The 25,041-nt window shown below is 47.7% G+C and overlaps 1 protein-coding gene across 1 annotated transcript; it reads left to right on the top strand.

Annotated features, from left to right (window-relative positions):
- Positions 1–187: 187 nt before the first annotated feature.
- RAB1A (RAB1A, member RAS oncogene family) lies at positions 188–23,481 on the top strand. Its single transcript, XM_056856643.1, has 6 exons — positions 188–255; positions 14,053–14,125; positions 15,383–15,478; positions 16,532–16,627; positions 19,533–19,664; positions 23,275–23,481. Exons 1-6 carry the CDS (start codon positions 233–235, stop codon positions 23,467–23,469), a joined length of 615 nt encoding a protein of 204 aa, XP_056712621.1. The 5' UTR covers positions 188–232; the 3' UTR covers positions 23,470–23,481.
- The last annotated feature ends 1,560 nt before the right edge of the window (positions 23,482–25,041 follow it).

Here is a 25,041-nt window from a genome sequence, read left to right on the forward strand (position 1 = left end):
AGGCGCCTCTGTTTCCTGGTTCGGGGGCCGGCAGCCATTTTGGGTCTGAGTCGCCACAGCGGAGGCCGCCGCCGGTGAGGGGAGGAGTTGAGCCCGGCGGGAAGGGAGACGCCGCCGCCGCCGCTTCCGCCGCCCCCACGCCCCGCCCGGCCGGACCCCCGAGCAGCCGCCGCCGGAGGGTCTCCGCGGAGCGAGCTCGCCCTCCACAGGCCGCCGCCGGGCCCCCGCTGACATGTCCAGCATGAATCCCGAATAGTGAGTGGCGGGAATCGGGGGGGGGGAGGGGGCCGCCCCCCCCAGCGAGAGAGGGGAGGGGTTGGGGGGTCGCACCGGCCTCACCGACCGCGGGCCGGAGGGGAGCGGATCTTGGGCCGGATGCGTGGTTGTTGGGCCGGGGTCTGGGTTCGAATCCTCCCTAAGGCCGCCTTCTCTTTTCGGTCCAGCCAGAGTGGCGTAGTGGTCAAGAGCGGTGGTTTGGCTCTATCAATCGACCTTTCAATCTATCCTCTCTCTATCATCCTGATAGTATAGCATGGCATCGTGGTTAAGAGTGGTGGACTCTAATCTGGTGAACCGGGTTGGTTTCCCCTCTCCTCCACATGAAGCCAGCTGGGTGACCTTGGGCTCGTCACAGCTCTCTCAGCCCCACCCACCTCCCAGGGTGTCTGTCGTGGGGAAGGGAAGGGTGATGGCAAGCCGGCTTGAGTCTCCCTTAAGTGGTAGAGCAAGTCGGCCTATAAAAAAACAATTCTTCTACCTCACAGGGTTGTTGTGAGGCCAAGAAGCCTGACAGGTGTAGTTCTTCAGTGTGTTGCTGCTCCTGATCCCTTGCACTGCCCTAGTTCTGTATCACCATGTCTTGGTTGTTTGCTTTTCTTTTTTTACTGCCCGGGGTATGTACAGGGAGACTTTTGTCTTGCTTGTGGGCTTCCTAGAAGCACCTGGTTGGCCGCGGTGTGAACAGACTGCTGGGCTTGATGGGCCTGGGTCTGATCCAGCAGGGCTTTTCTTATCTTCCTTCCGTCTCTCCAGGATCAGAGGAGCATGCCTGTTATATTAGGTGTGGTGGAACACAGGCAGGATAATGCTGCTGCAGTTGTCTTGCTTGTGGGCTTCCTAGAAGCACCTGGTTGGCCGCGGTGTGAACAGACTGCTGGACTTGATGGACATTTGTCTGATCCAGCAGGGCTTTTCTTATGTTCTTATGAATACTAGTCACGATGCATACCTCTTCTCTCCAGGATCAGAGGAGCATTCCTATTGTATTAGGTGCTGTGGGACACAGGCAGGACGGTGCTGCTGCAGTCGTCTTGTCTGTGGGCTCCCTAAAGGCACCTGCTTGGCCCCTGTGTGAATAGACAGCTGGCCTAGATGGGCTTTGGTCTGATCCAGCAGGGCTTTTCTCATGTTCTTAGGTTCTTAACCCTGTGTTATATTAGGTGCTGTGGAACACAGGCAGGATGGTGCTGCTGCAGTCGTCTTGCTTGTGGGCTTCCTAGAAGCACCTGGTTGGCCGCGGTGTGAACAGACTGCTGGACTTGATGGACCTTGGTCTGATCCAGCAGGGCTTTTCTTAACTTCCTTCCTTCCGTCTCTCCAGGATCAGAGGAGCATGCCTATTATATTAGGTGCGGTGGAACACAGGCAGGATAATGCTGCTGCAGTCCTCTTTGTTTGTAGGCTTCCTGGAGACACCTGGTTGGCCCCTGTGTGAACAGACTGCTGGACTTGATGGACATTTGTCTGATTCAGCAGGGCTTTTCTTATGTTCTTATGAATATTAGTCACGATGCATACCTCTTCTCTCCAGGATCAGAGGAGAATTCCTATTGTATTAGGTGCTGTGGAAGACAGGCAGGATGGTGCTGCTGCAGTCGTCTTGTCTGTGGGCTTCCTGGAGGCACCTGGTTGGCCACTGTGTGAACAGACCGCTGGACTTGATGGACATTTGTCTGATCCAGCAGGGCTTTTCTTATGTTCTTATGAATACTAGTCACGATGCATACCTCTTCTCTCCAGGATCAGAGGAGCATTCCTATTGTATTAGGTGCTGTGGGACACAGGCAGGACGGTGCTGCTGCAGTCGTCTTGTCTGTGGGCTCCCTAAAGGCACCTGGTTGGCCCCTGTGTGAATAGACAGCTGGCCTAGATGGGCTTTGGTCTGATCCAGCAGGGCTTTTCTCATGTTCTTAGGTTCTTAACCCTGTGTTATATTAGGTGCTGTGGAACACAGGCAGGATGGTGCTGCTGCAGTCGTCTTGCTTGTGGGCTTCCTAGAAGCACCTGGTTGGCCGCGGTGTGAACAGACTGCTGGACTTGATGGACCTTGGTCTGATCCAGCAGGGCTTTTCTTAACTTCCTTCCTTCCGTCTCTCCAGGATCAGAGGAGCATGCCTATTATATTAGGTGCGGTGGAACACAGGCAGGATAATGCTGCTGCAGTCCTCTTTGTTTGTAGGCTTCCTGGAGACACCTGGTTGGCCACAGTGTGAACGGACTGCTGGACTTGATGGACATTTGTCTGATTCAGCAGGGCTTTTCTTATGTTCTTATGAATACTAGTCACGATGCATACCTCTTCTCTCCAGGATCAGAGGAGAATTCCTATTGTATTAGGTGCTGTGGAAGACAGGCAGGATGGTGCTGCTGCAGTCGTCTTGTCTGGGGGCTTCCTGGAGGCACCTGGTTGGCCACTGTGTGAACAGACCGCTGGACTTGATGGACCTTGGTCTGATCCAGCAGGGCCTTTCTTATGTTCTCACTTGGGTTTGCATCATCTCTGTGCCCTGTTGTTGGACCTCCAGTGGAATTGGTTGGCTGCTCTGTGAGAGTCGGGATCCTGGACTTGAGGGATCCAACAGGGCTCTTATTTTTTATCTGCTTCATTTGCACCCTGCCTTTCTCCCTGGTGGGGGCCTAAGGTGGATTACATCATTCTCCTCTCCATTTTATCCTCACAACAACCCTGTAAGGTAGATTAGGCTGAGAGAGCATGACTGGCCTCAGGTCACCCAGCAAGGATCTATAGTAGAGTGGGGGTTCACACCCGGCTCTCCCAGATATTAGTCTTGACACTGTTAACTGCAACCCCACACTGGTTCTTTTTATATTTGTGCGAAGCGCAGTCGGTGACCATGAGCCGCTTGCTATGCCTCAGACAGACCTACCTCACAGGATTGTTGTGAAGCTAAAATGGGCTGGAAAGGAGGGAGAGCCAGTGGGGATGTTCTTCCCTCTCTGTAGCCCATAGTGTGTACATGATTTCTTTGTCTAAACTGCCATTCTTCTGCACTTGGGGGGGGTTATTACCTTTGTTTGCCCTCCTACATGGAGTAGGATCTGGGAGACGGCAGGTTTAGATCCTCCTTTGGTCACAAAACTCTCTGGATAGCCTTAGTCCAGGGTTGTTGTTAAGATAAATATGGAAGGAGGAGCAACTCTGTGGGGTTGTCTTGGCCTCCTTGGAGGAAGAATTGGATTAAAATACGTAGTGGATGGAGGAATAGACATTGGGCTGCTTTTGGGAAGGGCGGGAGGGGCTGGTAGAAGTGAAATGTCCTAAGAAGGCTGCGTTTGGAGAGGTGTGACTGGGGAAAAATGTAACAAAATTGCTCAGATCTGACAAGCCAAAGGCCCACTGCAGGGGAAATCCTGGAGGTCAGTCTTGAGATCAGCACCTATGCATAGGGTGTTCCCCATTTGGGAACTAAGAACATAAGAAGGCCATGCTGGATCAGACCAAGGCCCATCAAGTCCAGCAGTCTGTTCACACAATGGCCAACCAGGTGCCTCCAGGAAGCCCACAAACAAGACGACGGCAGCAGCATTGTCCTGCCTGTGTTCCACAGCACCAAATATCATAGGCATGCTCCTTTGATCCTGGAGAGAATAGGTATGCATCATGACTAGTATTCATTTTGACTAGTAGCCACGGATAGCCCTCTCTTCCATGAACATGTCCACTCTCCTCTTAAAGCCTTCCAAGTTGGCAGCCGTCACCACATCCTGGGGCAGGGAGTTCCACAGTTTAACTGTGCACTGTGTGAAGAAATACTTCCTTTTATCTGTTTCTTAATTTTGGAAGTGTACACCTGAGAAGTGCCTCCTGACTGTTTGGCAGCTTAATAAGTAAACAACTTGCTCCTGCGGGTGGAAGGAACATTCAGGAGGTTTAGTTTGTCACATTTGCACGTGTGTGATTTCATGCCCTTCAAACTGTTCCAAAGTTTCTCAGTAAACCCTTACGATCAGGGGGCCCAACTCAGGTTGCTCTGAGGACCTCTTACATTTTGGCAACCAGAAGCCCGACCTTTTGAACGGGCTTTCTTAACTGCTTTCTTTTTATTCCGTCACCCAGTAATCCCATTTCTCTCTGCACTCCGCAGCATGTGTTTGCTGCAGGTTTCACTGCAAGGTTTCCTGAACCCCACTTTATACTTTTCTGGTCTGTATCCCACCGTGTGGTGTATGCACTAAGTCTCGTCGGCACCCTAATTCTGCACCCATGTCTCTCTTCAGTACTGTTTCTTGGTTGCCTCCTTTCTCCTCACCTGATGCTTCCTCCTTTCTTTCCTCCAGTGTCTTCTCTTTTTCTTCTCTCTCTTACCTGTACTCTTCCTCAAGCCCAGTAACATCAGGACAGAAACTGTTCCCCATCCCAGCAATTTATATTCATGGAGAGTCTGAGTCACGTGTGGCATGGTTAGCCATGCCCCTTTAAAACTAGGGGCAGGAGGGAGAAACAAGCAATGCAGGCATAGCAATGTAGGCCTTCTCCCACCTCTGTTTTTGGTGCAAAGAAGGACTATAAACAGGGGGGTATTTGAAAATTCCACCTTCTCCCCTTGAGCGACCATGTGGGAGTGGGGCTGCAATAAATTTACAGGTCTTATGATGAAGAAGAGGGGTTGGTTTTTATATGCCGACATTCTCTATCTTTTAAGAAGAATCAAACCAGCTTACAATCACCTTCCCTTCCTCTCCCCACAATGGACACCCTGTGAGGTAGGTGGGGGCTGAGAGAGCTCTAAGAGAACTGTGACTAGCCCAAGGTCACTCAGCTGGCTTCATGTGTAGGAGTGGGGAAGCCAACCTGGTTCACTAGATTAGCCTCCGCTGCTCATGTGGAAGAGTGGAGAATCAAACCCGGTCCTCCAGATTAGAGTCCGCCGTTCCAAACCACTGCTCTTTACCACTGCACCACAAAGGAGAAAGATGCAATGCAGACATAGCAGCGTAGGCCTTTTCCCACCTCTATTTTTGGTGCAAAGGAGGACAGTAAACGGGGTATTTGAAAATTCCACCCCCTCCTCTTGAGTGACGATGCGGGAGTAGGGCTGCAGTAAATCCACAGGTCTTATGATGTTCAGGCCTGCCTTTACAGAAAGGGGAGATGAGGCTGAGACAACCCCCCCCCCAAATTAATAACTGACCCGAGATTTGAATCAGAGGCTTTGTGAGCTAAAGCGTGCTCTCTTTCACTGCATCACGACACCACTTGGCGTGGCTTTTGTGCTCCCGAGTGTGCTGAGAAACTTAACCAAACTGAAGGGAAACGCAAACAGAAATGCCTGAAACCTTCAGCCCCATCTCCAGGGAGTTTGGATTACAGGCAGCCATGGTCACAGATGGAGAGTGAGAGGTTTCATGACAGGCCATGAAAAGTTAATGACACTTTCCCCTCTAAACCGAGATGCCAGGGACCTGCCGTTGAGACAGGAGGCCGCCATTGCAGAGTTTGTTTATGTCTTCCGGGGCTGCCGCAGCAGAACTCATAAGCATACTTTGTCCAATGGTTTTTGCAGTTTTGTGCCAGAAATTAATACGGGCTGATTTTAGCATCCGACGTATTAAGACGTGAACGGATTAAAGAAGCCAGGCTTCGTTCTGACAGTTGATCGAGCTCTCGCTACTACTAGTTGCTATCGACTGCTGACCAGGGGCGGCTACCTTCAGTGAACTGCCGGTCATGTGCTCGCCACATGATTCTTGCAAAACGCTTTCCGGGCTTATGTTGATTTTGCAATGACATTGTATTGCAGTGAAACACTTCTAACTCACAGTGACTTAAACTGCAGAGGCTGGCACCATGAGTTAAAGAGGTTGTTCCTTGGCTGCTGAAATGGTGTTTTTGTTGATTTGGGTTCTTTCTCTTGCAATCAGTTCTGATTGTGGTCAAATGTTTGATCGGCTGCCTCCTGGCAACAGTAACAGTGATACTCTAGGGCAGTAACTCGTAACCAGCATGGTGCAGTGGTTAAGAGCGATGGAGTCTGATTTGGAGAACCGGGTTTGATTCCCCACTCTTCCACATGAGCGGCGGAGGCTAATCTGGTGAACTGGATTTGTTTCCCCACTCCTACCCACGAAGCCAGCTGGGTGACCAGTCACACTCTCTCAGCCCCACCTACCTCACAGGGTGTCTGTTGTGGGAGGGGAAGGGAAAGTGGTTGTAAGCCGGTTTGATTCTGCCTTAAGTGGTAGAGAAAGTCTGCATATAAAAACCAACTCTTCTTAATTTTATTGTGAGTTTTGCTTTGTATGTGGCAGGAGAGGTTAAGAGTAAGTTTGCACTTCTCTAGTTTCATAAAGTAGGCATATGGAAGAAATCAAGGTGTCTGTTTCATGTTGGTTGAAAGTGCGGTCAAGTCACAACTGACTTACGGTGACCACGTAGGGTTTTCAAGGCAAGAGATGTTCAGAGGTGGTTTGCCATTGCTTGCATCTATATAACAACCCTGGACTTCCTTGGTGGTCTCCCATTCTGGTACTAACTGGAGCAACCTGGCTTAGCTTCCGAGATCTGATGAGATTGGGCTAGCTGGGGCTATCCAGATCAGGCCATCGGTTTCATATTACCATCCTGGTTTTGTTTTTGTTTTTGGTTAAAACTGCATTTGGTTTGATAAGCAAGTTATAGGAACCATTTTCTAGATGCTTCCAGATAAAATATTGAATGGCTTCAGGTCCCAGTCATAACTTCCTTACTGAACTATTTATTTAGGGAATTTGTACCCCACGAATCCAATCAAGAATCCTCAAAGCATCTAATAGGCCAACTTGGATAAAAAAATTTATCCAAGCATAGGAGTAACTTTATAGAAATCAGGATTTGGTCTTCAAAGTTAAAGCAAGAATGAACCAGAATGTTCCTCCTGTTTTTTTGTTTGTTTGTTTGCTTGTTTTTATACTCAATGGGTGAGTTACTTTGGACAAAACTTGCTGTGAATTGCAACTTTGGGTATAGTCTACTTTCACAGTTTTGAAGACATACTGTAAATCTGGGAGAACATAGTAGCATCAAGGCCCATTTTCCTGTGATGGATATAGCTGAAAAATAATCAGGAAAGGTGATTGGCTAATAGGGAACAAGAGCCTTACAGGTACTTAGTTGTGAACAGAGGAAATGGCCAAAGGTAGAATCCTGCCAAAATTAAGCAGTTTCACATCGCCCTGATTAGCTGGGAAATGCTGAAAAAGGTGTTTAACATTCTGGTTGAACTGGAGAAGAAGAGTTGGTTATGATATGCCGACTTTCTCTACCACTTAAGAAGGAATCAAACTGGCTTACAATCACCTTCCCCTCCCCACGACGGACACCCTGTGAGGTAGGGTGGGCTGAGAGAGCTGTGACTAGCCCAAGGTCACCCAGCTGGCTTCATGTGGAGGAGTGGGGAAACCATCCCGGTTCACCAGATTAGCGTCATGTGGAGGAGTGGGGAATCAAACCCGGTTCTCCAGATCAGGCTCTTAACTACTGCACCTCGCTGAAACTGAAGGGGCCTTCAGAGTGCTGGGTCGGGTAGCCACAAGTGTCTGTTGCGCCAAGCTATAACTTCCACCCGAACGATTAGACCGATTTGCACCCAGGTGTAAAGGCTGGCCGTAGCACAGGCAATTTCCCTTGCGGCTCAAGTTAAAACCAAGCATCATGTAATAAAATCCAATCAACGCCCCCACCAAGGAAACACTGGTGGCTCAAACATGAAAAGCCCTAGAAAATAACGTGGCTTCAAGGGTGGCACTTACCTCACCTCAGGGACTGCTTTCACAGGGTGGGGGCCACTGTTGGAAATGACCGGGCTGTGGTAGATACAAGCATTCCTTGGAGATGTTGCGGGTTTGGTTCTAGACCACCTCAATAAGGCAAATATCGCAATAAAGCGAATCACATTAATTTTTTTTTGTTTCCCGGTGCATATAAAAGTTATATTTATACTGTTCTGTAGTCTATGAAGTATTGAAGAAAAAGGGGAACCAAGAAACTCAACCTAAAAGTCAAGGGAAACCAAAGGGGTTGAGCTAAACACTATCTAATATAACAACCAATAAATCTATTTTTACTATATATGGTGCACAAATGTATTTAAAACACAGGGCCTAAAATACAGGCTTCTTAAAAAGCACAAACATAGTTACAGATATTACCGCCACATAGCAGTCGGTGTTAGTACATAAAATGACCAAAATCTGACCAGTCACATTTTGGCCTTTTATAGGCCTTACTCAGTGGTCATGCATATGCAATTTTACAATACACATCCTTTCTTTTCTTCACGCTGTTATTCTCATCCTGTAACGCTGGACAAGGTATGAGCCATGTTTTAAGGCACACGGACTAACTATTTTAACATAAAGCCACACAGAATAAAAGGCTTTTATATATTTATTTACCTTGTACAATGGTTCTGTATATGTCGGGATGTGTATTGTAAAATTGCCTATTAAGTACGCAATAGCATTATGTCCAAAAATATACTGTGATGATAATGAAAAAGTTTGAAATGTTGCAAGAATTACCAAAATGTGGCACAGAGACACGAAGTGAGCATGTGCTGTTAGAAAATTGGCGCCGATCGACTTGCTCAAATATGTGATATCTGCAGGGTGCAATAAAACAAGGTATGCCTGTACCAAGCAGGCAACCATAAGCAACCAGAAGTTGGCAGTGAGAGGACCATAAGTGGGGCATCGGGGGAAGATGGGTCTTCTGATATCCCAGTCATAGGCACTGAATGGCTTCAGGTGTTTGGATACTCGTTTGCATTGTGGCTTCCAAGAGGCACCTGGTTGGCCACTGTGTGAACAGACTGCTGGACTTGATGGGCCTTTGTCTGATCCAGTAGGGCCTTTCTTATGTATGTTCATGGCTGGGCAAAGTAGTGCGCGGAGGGGGTTCTTATGCAAGCCGACTGTGGCGTTCGTTATGCCCCTGAGGTGGGTCATAAATCCTGATTGGCGCACAGTACATTAAATCATCTTTTGAAAGAGCAGCAATGAATATAAAAGCTTTTTGTCTTAATCTGATATTTGCTAATATGGCTTCACCTTATCTGAGCTTGCATACATGCAGTTTGGTAGTTGAGCTAACAGCTGAAATTTTTTGTGGTGCTTGAGGAACGCTCAAGGGGTTCAGCACATCCATGGCAGTTCTGTCTTTTCCCCCCTTTGGCCAGCGGTCTCCCCTCAGTCTCCTTTGGAAAGTCAGTTTCTGCAGCAGTTCACTGTTCAGTACGGGCTGTGGCTCAGTGGTAGAGCATCTGCTTGGCATGCAGAAGGTGCCAGGTTCAACCCCTAGTATCTCCAGTTTAAAGGACCAGGCAGAAGGTGATGTGAAAGACCTTCCTCTGCATGAGACCTTGGAGAGCCGCTGCCTGCCAGAGTAGACAATACTGGAGCGGCTGTGGCTCAGTTTGTAGAGCATCTGCTTGGCATGCAGAAGGCCCCAGGTTCAATCCCCGGCATCTCCAGTTCAAGGGCCTAGGCAGGTAGGTGATGTGAAAGACCTCTGCCTGAGACCCTGGAGAGCCACTGCCTGTCTGAGTCGGCAATACTGACTTTGATGGACCAAGGGTCTGATTCAGTAGAAGACAGCTTCAGGTGTTCATCTGAAAGCCCACTCAGGATTACAAACTAGTTATTCAATCCTTGCTGGTATTGAATAGGTGGTGAACTCTTAAATGTGATCATATTGTGACAGCAAACAAGGTGGGAGGGGCCGTGGCTCAGTGGTAGAGCCTCTGCTTGGCATGCAGAAGGTTCCAGGTTCAGTCCCTGGCATCTTCATTTAAAAAGGACCAGACTGTCTGTCTCTCTGTGTGTGTCTGTGTGTAAAGTGATGTCAAGTCACAGCTGACTTATGGCTACCCAGTAGGGTTTTCAAAACAAGGGACTAAGAGAGGTGGTTTGCTATTGCCTGCCTCTACATGGCAACCTTGGACTTCCTTGGGGGTCTCTCCCATCCAAGTGTTAACCAGGGCTGACCCCGCTTAGCTTCCAAGATCAGGTTGGCCTGGGCCATCCAGGTCAAGGCGAGGCCTATAACAAAGATCCTGGAGAACCGCTGTCAGTCTGGCTAAATGATACTGACCTTGATGGACTGATGCCCAGTGACCAGTGTTAAATGGAGAAGGATTTGGTTAATGTGCATGATACTTAACGGTCAAGTAAAAGTGAAGATGGACCCCTGCATTTAATGTTGACATCTTAAAACTGGACACCGGGGTGGGGAGATCTATCTTGGATAAATAGGGGAAGCATAGAATAACAATTTGCTTAGTTTCTAACTCTTAGAACAGGGGTGCTAAACATACGGCCCATGGGCTGGGTCCGGCGCCTTGAGGGCTCTTATCCAGCCCATGAGCCAGCCAAGGCAGCCACCCCACCCCCCACCCCGATATGGGCTGGAGAGGCAAGGCCCGGCCCGACCAAGTGGCATTTATCTCATATCCGGCCCCTGTAACAAATGAGTTCGACACCCTGTCTTCAAACGTTAGGTGTCTTCTAGCAGCAACAGTTGCATGCCGATGTGTAGGCTGTGTTGTATTCCTGACAGCTTTCCACTGAGCGTTTTTAATGCCAAGTGCCATCTGAAGCGGCACTTCAGGCAATCAAATCTCCTTCAGCTGTAGAAACATATTTGCGGTATCAAGAAATCTACATAAATGCGCGCAAGTGCTTCACCATCTGGCTTGGGCTGGTTTAGCTGACAGTATCCCGACCTGGGCGGCCCAGGCTAGCTTGATCTGATCCAATCTTGGAAGCAAAACAGGGTCAGCCTGGGTTCGTCCTTGTTTGGGAGACCACCAAGGAAGTCTGGGGTTGCTCCACAGAGGCAGGCAACGGCCAACACCTCTGCCCTGACCTGGATGGCCCAGGCACTAGCCGGATCCTATCAAATCCTAGAAGCTAAACAGGATTTCAGCTAAACAGCAGTCTAGTTTATGCCTTCAACGCCATTAGACCTCTGTCACACCTTTGCTTCTGGTCTTAAGGAAGGTGGGAGAAGGAAAGGGCTCTTTTTTCGTGTGTGTAAGGTGCCGTCAAGTCAGTTTACTGCTACAGAAATAAATGAAGTGTTCCTGTTCACAATCACCTACTGTAACACGACGTGCCTGAGGCAGCATCAAAATAGTAGGCTTTTAGAATCATAGAGTTGGAACCACCAGGGTCATCTAGCCCAACCCCCTGCACAATGCAGGCAATTTACTTCAGATATTATAGCACGGCTGACTCCGCAGATGAATCAGTGACAAACGTGTAGGTACATAACTGGCCATCTTCCCAGCAGTGCTTTACCGTTCACAAGGAAGGAAGCTTACCTTAAAAGCCAAGCAGCCCATATTCTGTGGATTTGGAAAATACCGACGCTTACCATATGCATCAGTATCAGTACTCATTGTAATGGCTATCTTAGTAGCCAGGAGACCCCAGCTTGGATCCGAGTGGATATCCATAGCTTCCACAGGCAGAGGGATTCTTGCCAATGGAGTTCAACTTTCTCACCTTCCCCCCTCTCCAACTGCAGTTCCAAATGCCCCCCTCCCTAGAAATCCTGCTCCTGGGGTGTCCCCCAGGAACATCACTTCAAGAGGCTGCCATCAGAGGAGTGGAGAATAGGCTCCATTGGATCTGAGCGGTTTTCTGCAAGCCAAGAGAACTCAAATTGCAATAGTTGGGGAATGGAGCAGATTGTCTAGAAAGAGAGCCTGGATGTCAAGATTAACTTTTCCTTTATCAGAAATTGCCCTGACCTGGGTAGCCCCAGGCTAGCATGATCTCATCAGATCTCAGAAGCTAAGCAGGGTTGACCCTGGTTAATATTTTGGATGGGCAACCTCCAAGGAGGAGGAAGAAGAGTTGGGCTTTATATTCCGCCTTTTCTCTGTCTTTAAGCAGTCTCAAAGCCGCTTACAATCGCCTTCCCTTCCCCACAACAGACACCTTGTGAAGTCGGTGGGGCTGAGAGAGTTCAGAGAGAACAGAGATTGGCCTACTAACCACTACACCAGAGGCAGGCCATGGCAAACCACCTCCGAACATCTCTTGCCTTTAAAACCTTACAGGGTAGCTGTAAGTCCAGCTGTGACTTTATGGCGCACACACACAAGAATCAGAAGTTCAGTGAATATACAAGTACCAAAGAGATGTACTTGGGTGTATATGCCTGCACAGTACACTTAAGAGAGAGCATGCATTATGCATCCAAAGCAGATCTCTGTTTCCTTGCTTTATGTAACTTTGCTTCTGCTGATCATAGGTGAGGGACCGCAATCGAAGCAGGGCGCTGCGTATCTGTTTCCTGAGCCCTGGAAGTCCTGCTGTGCCCCTTGCTGGTTTTGAGAACCGCCATCAGGCGCTGCCTATGCATTGAACCTCAAAGCATATCTTTATAAATATGCTTGTTACCTTTAAAGGGAAAGGTGCAAGCACCCATGGGGTGATGTCACAACCCGACGTTTACTAGGCAGACTGTGCTTACAGGGTGGTTTGTCATGGCCTTCCCCTGTCACCTACACTTTACTCCCAGATAGCTGGGTACTCATTTTATTAACCTCAGAAGGATGGAAGGCTGAGTCAACCTTGAGCCGGCCGCCTGAAACCGACTTCCGTTGGGATCGAACTCAGGTTGTGAGCAGACCTTGGACTGCAGGAGTGGAGCTTACCACTCTGCGCCACTGGGGCTCCTATATAAATGATGTACATCTGAAAAAAAGAATGCTATGTGCTGTGTGAGTATACAGGATATGTTTTTTTAGTACTGCAACCCTTCAAAAGTCATGCTTTAATAAAAGGGTGTGGGGAGTGTTGAAAAAGAAGGCCTCCTCCCATGTTCTGTGGTTTAACATGCAATTTACAAGCGCCAGTGCAAATTGGTTACTGGCTTACGAGTCTTCTCTTCATTGATAGCCAAATCTTGTGTGTCCCAGAACCTATTTCAGCTACCTGCTTAAAAATTTGCCATTTGTGGGAGTCACATAAGCAGCACTGGCTGAGTCAATTGGAAGTCTGTGCTAAGGTATGAAGAAGAGGAAGAAGAGTTGGTTTTTTTATATGACGACTTTCTCTACCTTTTAAGGAGAACCAAGCCAGCTTACAATCCCCTTTCCTTCCTCTGCCCTTGTGAGGTAGGTGGGGCTGAGAGTTCGGAGGGAACTGTGACTAGCCCAAGGTCTCCCACCGGGCTTCATGTGGAGGAGTGGGGAATCAAACCCAGTTCTCCAGATTAGAGTCCACCGATCATGTGGAGGAGTGGGGAAACCAACCCGGTTCTCCTGATTAGAGTCCACTGCTCTTAACCACTACACCACGCTGGACTGGGTCCTCACAGTCTGCTCAGCTAAGGGCCACACATTCTGTCAGCGCAGGGTTTGTCTTGCACACACAGAGTACTCCACACTTAACTGAGCATTACAGTAGGATACAACCTATAGTTTCCAAGCCACTGTTGCTGTTAAGCAGTTCTTAACCACCTAAATTTTTGTGACATGATTGTATATTCTTGCCGTAATGTTTTTGCGTGTGCGGTTTGGAAAAATTGTATAAATCTATCCAGAAGCGAAGGAAAAAGAATAGGGTCAAGCAGACTCCACAAGCAGAAGGAGAAGAGAAGGAGGAAGAACTAGGAACTATGGGGAAATCTCCTAGGTTGCTTTCATTACAACTTCAGGTGCTCAGAAATCAAATGTCAGGTTTAGGGGGCCCTGGGACTGTGGAGTGGTACAACCCTCATACAGCAGCCCATTTTAAATCTGATTTTTTTTCTCTTTGCAGTGACTATTTATTCAAGCTGCTTCTGATTGGAGATTCCGGCGTCGGGAAATCTTGCCTCCTCCTTAGGTTTGCAGTAAGTTCTCTTGCATGTTAACAATTAACCTTCTTAGGGACCGACCTTCTGTTTGTCTGCTCCCCGGTGGTTTGTTTTTTTTAACCTGCTGACTGTTTGTAATCAAAGGAAGTGCATCCTTACACTCTCAAGGAAGGGTTCTGCTCTTTCGCGTGCCGTCTGAATCTTCCCCATGAAGATAAGGACACACTCATTTCTAGCCCACAGTTTTCTTCTTTTGTTGGAGGAGTTTAGAAGTATTAGGTTGTAAGTGACTTGCTGCTGCATAGCTTCACCTTGTCAGAAAGCCTGCCATGAATCTGTGCGTGTTTACATGTGTGCAGCGTGTCCATGTGCCTGTAATTGTGTCCTTTGGTGTTGCCACCCCAAGCTAAATCCAATCTACCACGTTACCAGTGACTTGGGGACCACTGGCAAAGGCCTGTTGTAAAGCGACCAAGGTCAAATCGGTGACGGGCAGAGAGGTCTGGGCCCCTCTGAACCTCTCAGACAACCCAGCTGCGCCCCAAGGACTAGCACTCTGTCCCCGACATCCCACATGTGAATGATCCCATCCAGCAGAATGTGGCTTAACACCCCCCTTGCTTGGTTGCATGGATTTGAAGCTGTGACCATGCCTGCGGTATCATGATCCGATTGGCACGCAATCCACCCTGGTTTTCGCACTGCATGTGGGTGGATGCTCCTGAGCCACACGGTTATGCCCCCTTCGGCAAGAAGCCCTGCATGGTCACTGGGGATGCGTTGGGGAGGTAGTTGTGAATTTCCTGCATTGTGTAGGGGGTTGAACTTGATGACCCTGGTGGTCCCTTCCACCTCTGTGATTCTATGATTCTTCTATGATTCAATTATGGAAGACCGTAATGTTAGGAAAAGTGGAAGGCAGTAGGAAAAGAGGAAGAAGACCCAGTGTGAGATCTTTTTTAAAGCAGAGGCTAGATAGCCATCTGTCAGCAGAGCTGATTCTATGACCTTTGGCAGATCATGAGAGGGAGGACATCTTGGCCATCTGGGCATAGAGTAGGGGTCACTGGGGGTGTGGAGGGGGGTTGGACTAGATGACCCTGGTGGTCCCGTCCAACTCTATGATTCTGTGATTGTTGCCCCAGTTGTGTTTCTTGCACAGGTGTGTGCAGTGTCGAATCTTATCAGTCCCTTGCTTGCTCTGGGCCAGGTTCTTTCCCCTCTCCTCCCCCCCCCCCCCGAGTTAACGCTGCAGGACAGATGCAAAACAGTGACGTCCTTCTATCTTCCCAGGACGATACCTACACAGAAAGCTACATCAGCACGATCGGCGTGGACTTCAAAATCAGAACTATAGAGCTAGATGGGAAAACGATCAAGCTTCAGATAGTAAGTACGCTCCCCTCGCTTGAAGAAATCTTGACGTGAAACTTGGATCGATACTGCGCTACGCACCTTTTACCTGTTAGGTACCTCCACTAATGATTGGCCCGGATGGAAGCCGAGCACTCCCATCTGATAATCGACTGCCAGGAATGCGGGCCTTGACCAGCAGAAGGTCCCAGGTTCAATCCCCGGCATCTCCAGTTAAAGGGAGCAGGCACGTAGGTGATGTGAAAGACCCCCGCCTGAGACCCTGGAGAGCTGCTGCCGGTCTGAGTAGACAATACTGATTTTGATGGACCAAGGGTCTGATACAGTATATGGCAGCTTCATGTGTTCATGTGTACATATTGCAGCAAGGATCGGGTTGCCGCTTTCATTGGTTGCTGGAAATTTGAGTGTTTTAAAATTCCAGGCCCAAGAAAGATAATTGAGTTTAACGTTCTCTGAAAGCTGATTTCTTTTATGGTAGTGGTTTCCCATGCCTTGGTCAGCAAAATAGCATCTCAAGAAAAAGGGGAACAAAGAAACTCAGCCAAAAGTCAGAGGAAACCAAAGGGGTTGAGCTAAACTCTTATCTAATATAACACCCAATAAATGTATTTTGATTATATATTGTGCACAATTGTATTTAAAAACACAGGGCCTAAAATACAGGCTTCCTTAAAAAGCACTGGAAAAGACAATCATGCTAGGAAAAGTTGAGGGGCCAGTCACAGTTCTCCCCAGCTCTCTCAGCCCCACCTACCTCGCAGGGTGTCTGTTGTGGGGAGAGGAAGAGAAGGCGATTGTAGGCAGGTTTGAGTCTCCTTAAAAAGGTAGAGAAAATGGGGGATAAAAACCAACTCTTCTTCTTCATGAATACCAGAACTCCTTTTGTTTGCTTGGTTGTTGTTTTTTTAATGGTGGACACTCCACAGCATTTCATTCAGGGTCATTTGAGTAAAATGCGCTAGTGTGAGATTTTCTAACTTTCTCTGAACCATCAGGATGAAATGGAATCACCGCTTGGCCCAAATGCCGCCTCTGAACTCTTTTTTCTTTCCCTCCCCCCTGTAGTGGGACACGGCAGGGCAAGAAAGATTTCGCACAATCACTTCTAGTTACTACAGAGGAGCTCATGGCATTATAGTGGTGTATGATGTTACGGATCAGGTAAGCACCCTGGTGGCGCATGCGTGGGTCTGAGAGCATACTTCTGAACAAACCTTGGCTGTGTAGCTTTAGCCCTGCAGGTAACGGGGGTAGCCTACACAAAGCGTGCACCTCCAATCCTGAAATAACTTCGCTGGCTCTCCATTCCTGTAAGGTCAAGATTAGCATTTTGGATTAAGCCCCGAAACTCTTTGGATTAAGCCTCCAAATGAAACCAGCTGGGTGACCTTGGGCTAGTCCCAGTTCTCTCAGAACTGAGCCCCACCTACCTCACAAGGTAGAAGATTGACAAAATAAATAAGGTGTCAGTTGTGGGGAGAGGAAGGGAAGGTGATTGTAGGCCGGTTGAGACTGTAAAGGTAGAGAAAGTTGGCATATAAAAACCAACTCTTCTTCTTTATAAATGCCTTGGTACCAGGGTAGTATTAGGACTGCCATCGCCCGTATTAATTTGGCTTGTATAAATGGTCCCTGCTCAGTTTGTTCTTTCACTGTCCAATGTATGGTGGATGGTTGCTTAGGCCAGTGAATTTTCGATGGCAGTGCTGAAATTTATTTATTAAAACATCTTTATCCCACCTTTCCTCACGGTTCAAGGCGGCTCACGATAGTAACGGAAAACGTTTTCAGTTTAAAATAAAAAATAATGATAGCAAAATCTAAATGTTTCCTGCCCCTTTCCCCCTTAAAAGATGCCTGCTATTCAAAAGCCTTGACAAAATAGGCAGGCCTTGTGGTGCTTCGTGAAGATCTCCAGGGTGGGGGATTCCTGTCACATCTTCCAGGAGCCCGTTCCACAGAGCCGGAACCACAGTAGAAAAGGCCCTGGGCTCTGGTCGTTGCCTGGCTGGCCACTCTTAAGTGGTGGGAATACCCACAGATGGGGGCCTGACAACTGTAGTTGGCACGCAGGGGCACACGGAAGGAGATGGGACTCCCTTCCTAGAGGGGAGCATTGAGCTCTGCCTCTTCTTGCTTTTAAGCGTCATGCGTTTGGATTTTTTTTATGGCTTGGGGAAACTGGTTGTTAGTCATGGCTGGGATCGGAGTACTGGTTGCATTCTGAATTTTGATCTTTGATCATTGTTCTTATGCTGACAGGCTTGTGGGACTACGTTTTTGCCGATTTAGGTCAAAGGTTCCCAAGCTGCTCTGAGGAGCACTCGGTGCTCCGCGAAGCATCTCCCAGTGCTCCATGAAGAGGTTGGAAAGAAAAATACCATTGTCGTTTGGTTTAGTATAGGTTATAGGTGAAAGTTAGTGCTCTGTGACAAATTTCTCTCCTGAAAAGTGCTCTATGACTCAAAAAGTTTGGGAACCTCTGATTTAGGGTATTTTTATTAGCTTTTGCAGAGACTATATTGTAAAAAGGTAAAAAAAAAAAAGGTAAAGGTCCCCTGTGCAAGCATCAGGTCATTCCTGACCCATGGGGTGATGTCACATCCCGATGTTTCCTAGGCAGACTATGTTTACGGGATGGTTTGCCATTGCCTTCCTCAGTCGTCTACCCTTTACCCCCAGCAAGCTGGGTACTCATTTTACCGACCTCGGAAGGATGGCTGAGTCAACCTTGAGCCGGCTACCTGAAACCGACTTCCATTGGGATCGAACTCCGGTTGTGAGCAGAGCTTGGATTGCAGTACTGCAGCTTACCACTCTGCGCCACGGGGCTCCTTACTATATCATATATTATATTGACTATATTGTAGCAGTAACTTAAACAGTAGAGGAGGTAGTCCTTTTAAATATACTAGTACTTCTAGTTTTGTGTATTTAAGGTCCAAACTAGTACCATGAATTGTGTTCAAACAAATAGGCAGCCAGTGAAATCTTCTGATATTGGCAGTACTGATCAGGCTGGCATGTTCCAGCTGGTACCAGGGTCGCTGTTGTCCAGGTGGGGCCTGGAGATCTCCTAGAGTTACAACTGATCTCCAGACTGTGGAGATTGGCTCCCCTGGAGAAAATGGCTGCTTTGGAGGGTGGACTCCGTGGCATTATACCTCACTTGAGATCTCTCCCCAAACCTCCAGGCGTTATCCAGCCTGGAGCTGGCAACCCTCGTTGGTATGCAAGCGCATGGATTATGCAAGCGCATGGATAACTGGGCAGAGTCATAATGAGGAGGGGCCTCAGTTGGCACACCAGCCAAAGCTGGCAGAAAGTGGGTTGTGTTAGACATCATTTGAGCTTCCCAAATAGTTGACAGGTATCACAGATTGCAAATCTGCTCTTGAAGGGGCACCGTAATCCCATTCAGAGTAGGATCACTGCCAATTGCTTGAACTCGGGGGGGAGGGGGAAGCGATTGATGCATACCTATTCTCTCCAAGATCAGCAGAGCCTGCCTATTATATTAGGTGCTTTGGAACACAGACAGGATGGTGCTGCTGCAGTCATCTTGTTTGGGGGCTTCTTAGAGGCACCTGGTTGGCCTCTGTGTGAACAGACTGCTGGACTCGATGGGCCTTGGTCTGATCCAGCAGGACTTATGTTCTTATGATGGGAAGGGCTTGGTTCCAGAGGGTGCAGAACCAGGGTCAGATTCAGAATCTTCACCTTCAGCTGTCATCACTCCTCTTCCATCCCACGCAATTCTCAAGGCAGCCGCTCTTCTTCCTCTTCCTCTCTCTGCGGACACACAGCCTACAGTAAAAAGGGTAGGCCGGAAATCCCACAGCACAAGCCAGGTTCTGCTGTTTCTGTTTGGATCCGGCTCCGCTCTCTGCATTGAAACCCCCCCTTCTGTCACCCCCCACTGGCTAGATACGCCTCTGCTAGGTGAGCGTTGAGCTGGCCGGCCAGTCCTTCACGATCGCCCGAAGCTCTCCCCGACCCGAATGTCCCCCCGGAGATCTGCAGCGGGCACGCTTTGACCCTTTCTTTTTCTCCCACCCCCTTCCAGGAGTCTTTCAACAATGTAAAACAGTGGCTGCAAGAAATAGACCGTTACGCCAGCGAAAACGTGAACAAGTTGTTGGTAGGGAACAAGTGCGACCTGACCACGAAGAAAGTCGTAGACTACACAACAGCGAAGGTATGTCAACGGGCCAGGCATGATCGTTTTTTTGTGTGTGTGTGGGGGGGGGTGGAGTTCAGTAATAACGGAGCAAATGGGACAGGATGGTGGAGTTTTCTAGCGGGTCATACTTTTGGCTGGAGATGCAGCCTTCCCTAAAAAATTTGAAGCCTTTTTTTTTTTTTTTTAAGATTGCAGATGTTTAAACATTTTATTTGTTATAGATAACTCCTGTCTCAGTCTCTGTTCTTTTGTAATTATTTTATTTGACCTCCTTATCAGTTATTAATAGTTCAGTTACTAGTTCACAATCTGTTGGTTAAAATGAGAAGCAAAAAAACCAGGGTTTTCCATTGGGTTTTTTTTTTCAGGAAAATTTTGGGGAGAAATTGACAGATGTACAGTACTTAGCAAAACTTAATGTTATTTAACAACATAAAATGGTTGTCAAAACACACACATACACTTTTATTCCAACTTTTGTGCTTATTATATAATGAAGTCCTTCAGGCCGAATTGGGATGGAGAGGGGGCCGTGGCTCAGTGGGAAGAGCCTCTGATTGGCATGCAGAGGGTACCAGGTTCAATCCCGGGCATCTCCAGTTCAAGGGACTAGGCAAGTAGGTGACGGGAAAGACCCCTGCCTGAGACCCTGGAGAGCCGCTGCCAGACTGAGTAGATGATCCTGACCTCGATGGACCAAGGGTCTGATCCGGAATAAAGTCGCTTTGTACGGTCATCCGATATTATGCTTTGCCATCCACACTCTTCCCCCGCACCGGTACCAGGATGTTCAGATGTGAGGGGAAGTTCTGTTCTTCAAATGACCAATCCTCACAGGGCAGATTTATTATTGACCAGGACAGCTTACCCTTTATCGATTGTCCATGCGGTTTATGCTCCTGCTTATATTAATTCACTGGAGACACAGAAGGGGGGGAGTTTAAGTGGTTAGCGTTAACAAAGTAACTGAGTTGGGTCTGAAGAGTGTACACATTTACAGTTGGAAATCTTTTGAGAGGTTTTGTAGTCCTGAATACCACAGTAGATAACACCTTTTTGCTTTTAACTGTTTTTGAGAGGAACAGTACCCAAATCCTTTCTTTTGCAGTCAAGTCACATCTGACTTATGGCAACCCCGGTGGGGTTGTCAAGGCGAGAGGCTTTCGGAGGCGGTTTGCTGTGGCCTGCCTCCGCATCGTGCCCCTGGTATTCCTTGGAGGTTTCCCATCCAAATACTTGCCAGGGTCAACCCAGCGTAGCTTCTGAGATCTGACAAGATCAGGCCAGCCAGGCGCTATCCAGGTCAGGGCACTCAAACCCATAAAGGTAAAGGTCCCCTGTGCAAGCACCGGGTCATTCCTGACCCATGGGGTGACGTCACATCCCGACGTTTACTAGGCAGACTTTGTTTATGGGGTGGTTTACCAGTGCCTTCCCCTACCTGTCTATTAATTCACTGAAGTCTCTACTGGGACCGTGAAAGCCTTCGACAATATCTCTACTGGGACTTCCTGCCTAACCAGGACACCTCCAAACTCCTCTCCCTCAAAAAACACTATTGTCCCCCAACTGTTTCTCTCCCCCCCCCCAACATTTCCAGCGTTCCTCCTGCCCCACTCCAATGGAGTGGATGTATTGAAATGTTTGCATCAGCTTTTTAGGAGAGGCCGGGACTCAGAAAGAAGGAACTCCTAATGGAGAGCCAGCGTGGTGTGGTTAGGAGCGGTGGACTCCAGTCTGGAGAACTGGTTTTGGTTCCCCACTCCTCCACGTGAGCGGCGGACTCTAATTGGTGTCAATAGAACTTTAATCTGTGTCCATAACCATGCAAAATCTGAAGTGAGCTGTGGCTCCCCGAAGTTAGTCTTTAGAGTGCTACTGGACTCTTGCTCTTTGCTACTGCTACAGACAGATCACAATGGGTAGGCGTGTTAGTCTATCTCCATGCAAAATCTGTAATAGATGGCCTCATTAATGGATGGTTGTTAGCATTTCAGACAGATAGGACCTTAAAGATACCTCCTTGAAGATACCCTTTGGTGAGGGGCCATGGCTTAGTGGTAGAGCATCTGCTTGGCATGCAGAAGGTCCCAGGTTCAATCCCCGGCATCTCCAGTTAAAGGAACCAGGCAAGTAGGTGATATGAAAGACCTCTCTGCCTGAGACCCTGGAGAGCTGCTGATGGTTTGAGTAGACAACACTGACTTTGATGGACCAAGGGTCTGATTCAGTATAACGCAGCTTCATGTGTTCATGAAACTGTTGCCAATTCTAGTGGCCAACAATTCATTGCAGACACCTTAAAAGTGTTGTTCTGTTTTTTTAACGAAGGCTTGATCCATTTGTTTGTGAAACCACTTTTCTTCAGGTTTTGTTTTGTGGTTGTGTTTCTAAGTCACCAGAATTGCTCTTTGTGGCTCTTTGTAATGAGCCGCTTTATTTTTCCCACCCATTCCTACAGGGTTTTGTTTTTGAAAGGTTGTCACTTAGAGGAAGCCAGGGAGCTGTTCCTGTTGGCAGCAGAGGATAGGACTCGCAATAATGGGTTTAAATTACGGACAGAAAGGTACCAGCTGGACATTAGGGGAAATTTATTTTACAGCAAGAGTTGTTCGACAGTGGAATCAGCTACCTAGGGAGGTGGTGATCTCCCCCTCCCTGGCAGTCTTTAAGCAGAGGCTGGACAAACACTTGTCATGGATGCATTGAGTAGGGGGTTGGACCAGATGGCCTCTATGGCCCCTTCCAACTCTAGGATTCTATCTGTAAGGGCCCCCGTGGAAACCATTCCACCTTGCTTTTACGACATTCCAGACTGAACCTGATTTCAGAACACGATAATGTCCTCTGGAGAGGCAGGAAAAAAAGCTGAAAGTTAAAAGGCACAAATGTTGTAGCTGACAAATGTTTTTGAACAAATGGCTTCATATCCATAATAGGACTAGCAGCCTATTTGGATATATATTGGACTAGCAGCCTATTGGATATAAAGCCTGGCTTTGGCCTGGGAGGGAGGGCTAGAAATATAGCATATTAATTGGTGGACATGATGAACACATCTCTGAAAATGTTTAATTACACCGGGGGGGGGGGTTGGTTTTCTTGTTGTCAAGTCGCAGCCGACTTATGGCAACCCTGTAGGCTTTTCAAGGCAAGAGACTACAGAGGTGGTTGGCCATTGCCTGCTGTTGTGTAGCAATCCTGGTATTCCGTGGTGGTCTCCCATCCAAATATCCATGTAAGATGTTTTTTATGAAAAAAATCTATAGCTTTAGATAACACCTTCCACTCATTCCAAAAAGAAGAATATTTGACAGGAACGTCTTCAATATTTAAGGCCTTTGTGTCTCTTCGTTTGACACATACCCTCATACAATATGCCAAAATACACCAGCTAAAGACAAACTAATTAGATTCGCACAAAAGCCTTGGAGGGCCCAATTGATAGTATAATGCAGGGGTGTCGAACTCATTTGTTACGAGGGTTGGATATGACATAAATGTCACTTGATTGGGCTGGGCCATGCCTCACCAGCCCAGATTGAGAATGGGGGTCAAAGGGCCGAATCCGGCCCATGGGCCGTGTGTTTGACACCCTTGCTATAATGTCTTCTTTCCTCTACAGGAATTTGCAGATTCCCTTGGGATTCCCTTTTTGGAAACCAGCGCAAAGAACGCCACAAATGTAGAACAGTCTTTCATGACCATGGCCGCTGAGATCAAAAAGCGGATGGGCCCTGGAGCGACAGCCGGCGGTGCCGAGAAGTCCGTGAAAATCCAGAGCACTCCAGTCAAGCAGACCGGCGGAGGTTGCTGCTAAAACCCACCTCCCCTTTTTGTGTCTCAACGGTGAATCCGAACCCAAACTGAAAATTAAAAAAAAAAAATAAAGCCTCAATTGTACTGTATGTAGCTGCACTACAACAGATTCTTAATCGCCTCCACAAAGGTCAGAGATTGTAAATGGTCAATACTGACTTGTTTTTTTATTCCCCCGATTCGATAAAAGCTAACTTCATTTTCAGAAACGTGTTAAACCTTCTTGTGTGCCGGTTTATTAAAAGCGTGTAATCCTTGTTTTTTTCCCTGATACCAGACTGTTTCCTGTGGTTGGCTAAACTTGGAATATATATATTTTGTTCTGATTATATTGGCATGTTTAGATGTCAGGTTTAGTCTTCTGAAGATGAAGTTGAGCCCGGGTTTTTTGTATCTCTTCTCCTCCCCCCCCCCCCCCGGCCTCAACAGCACAACTGTTGTCTGTCACTTTTCCCATCCATAAAAAGTTCCGTAAGACATTCTGTGTAAGATCGGATTCTGCTAGTTTCTCCTCGTAGAGCTGTAAATAGGGAAATGGCCAGTGACCAGGATCCACGCCGATTTAGTCAGACACCCAACGAGGAAGGTGGGAACGTTTCTCCAACCGGGACCCCTTCTCTCCCCTCCCTCAATGCTTCTCCCGGCCGACCTCTTTTGAAATGAGAGGGGAGTTTGACGAGCAGTTTCTGATCTGGCTGCCGTCCAGAGCAAAACCGAGGGGGGGGGGGAAATTGCCCAAACTTTCAGCTCTCCTCAAGCGACAGCAGTATCCCTGCCATTGACTCTTTCGTCATACTCTACGTATAATTTGTGGCTGCGGAGCATTGTAATTTGTGGCACAACCTGTAACAAACCGAAGACATGTTCAATAAATATTGTACTACTTGGAAAGTAATATCATACTGTTATGGTGATAAGTATTGTCTTAATTCGTACAGCTAAGGGGGAAGGCTCATGATGTGCCCCCAGATGTACCTTTTCCCACGCAGCAACAGGCACTTTAGACTCTTTCCTAGACTGGACCCTCCGAGCCCAAGCGACTAACTAGAGTACCGTCGTCATGATGTTTCCGGCATTTTTGCTACACTTGGAACAAACAATTTAGCATAATGTTGTTTATAGGATCATAATCACTAAGTGTACCATATTTCTCTCCTCTGCCCACCCCACACCCCCATCCTAAGTGTCTGGATCTGTTTCTAAATGGTTTCATTTAGAAATAACTTGTCTCTTTATTTTATTTTTTTGCTCTGTCGTAGAAAAGTAAACAGTATTTTCCCCCTACTATTGAATGACTTCAAACTAACAAGTTGACGTTAACTCTGCCGCTCTGTCATGTCTTTTCTATATAATGTTACTTCCATTCTCTCACAATCAAACTGTTGACTTTAATAAAACTTAGTGCAATTTATTGGTGGCTTGGTGACGTGCATAAGGCACAAGAAAGCATGGAATGGTGGGGGCCGGTAAGAAGCTAAAGGGATCGGAAGGTTTATCGTGTCACGTTGCATGCGGAAGAGAAGCTCCTCGATGACAAAATGCGAGTTTGAGCAGTAGAATTTTTGTACAGAGA

Source organism: Euleptes europaea, chromosome 10 (genome assembly GCF_029931775.1).
Source record: "Euleptes europaea isolate rEulEur1 chromosome 10, rEulEur1.hap1, whole genome shotgun sequence".
In the NCBI taxonomy this organism is placed as follows: domain Eukaryota; kingdom Metazoa; phylum Chordata; class Lepidosauria; order Squamata; family Sphaerodactylidae; genus Euleptes; species Euleptes europaea.

What these genes read in the sequence shown, in the direction of transcription:
- RAB1A (XM_056856643.1), top strand. Translation starts at nt 233, where the DNA reads ATGTCCAGCATGAATCCCGAATA. An exon ending in GCCTCCTCCTTAGGTTTGCA is followed by an intron (nt 14,126 to 15,382) that starts GTAAGTTCTCTT and finishes CTATCTTCCCAG; the next exon opens with GACGATACCTACACAGAAAG. An exon ending in TGTATGATGTTACGGATCAG is followed by an intron (nt 16,628 to 19,532) that starts GTAAGCACCCTG and finishes ACCCCCTTCCAG; the next exon opens with GAGTCTTTCAACAATGTAAA.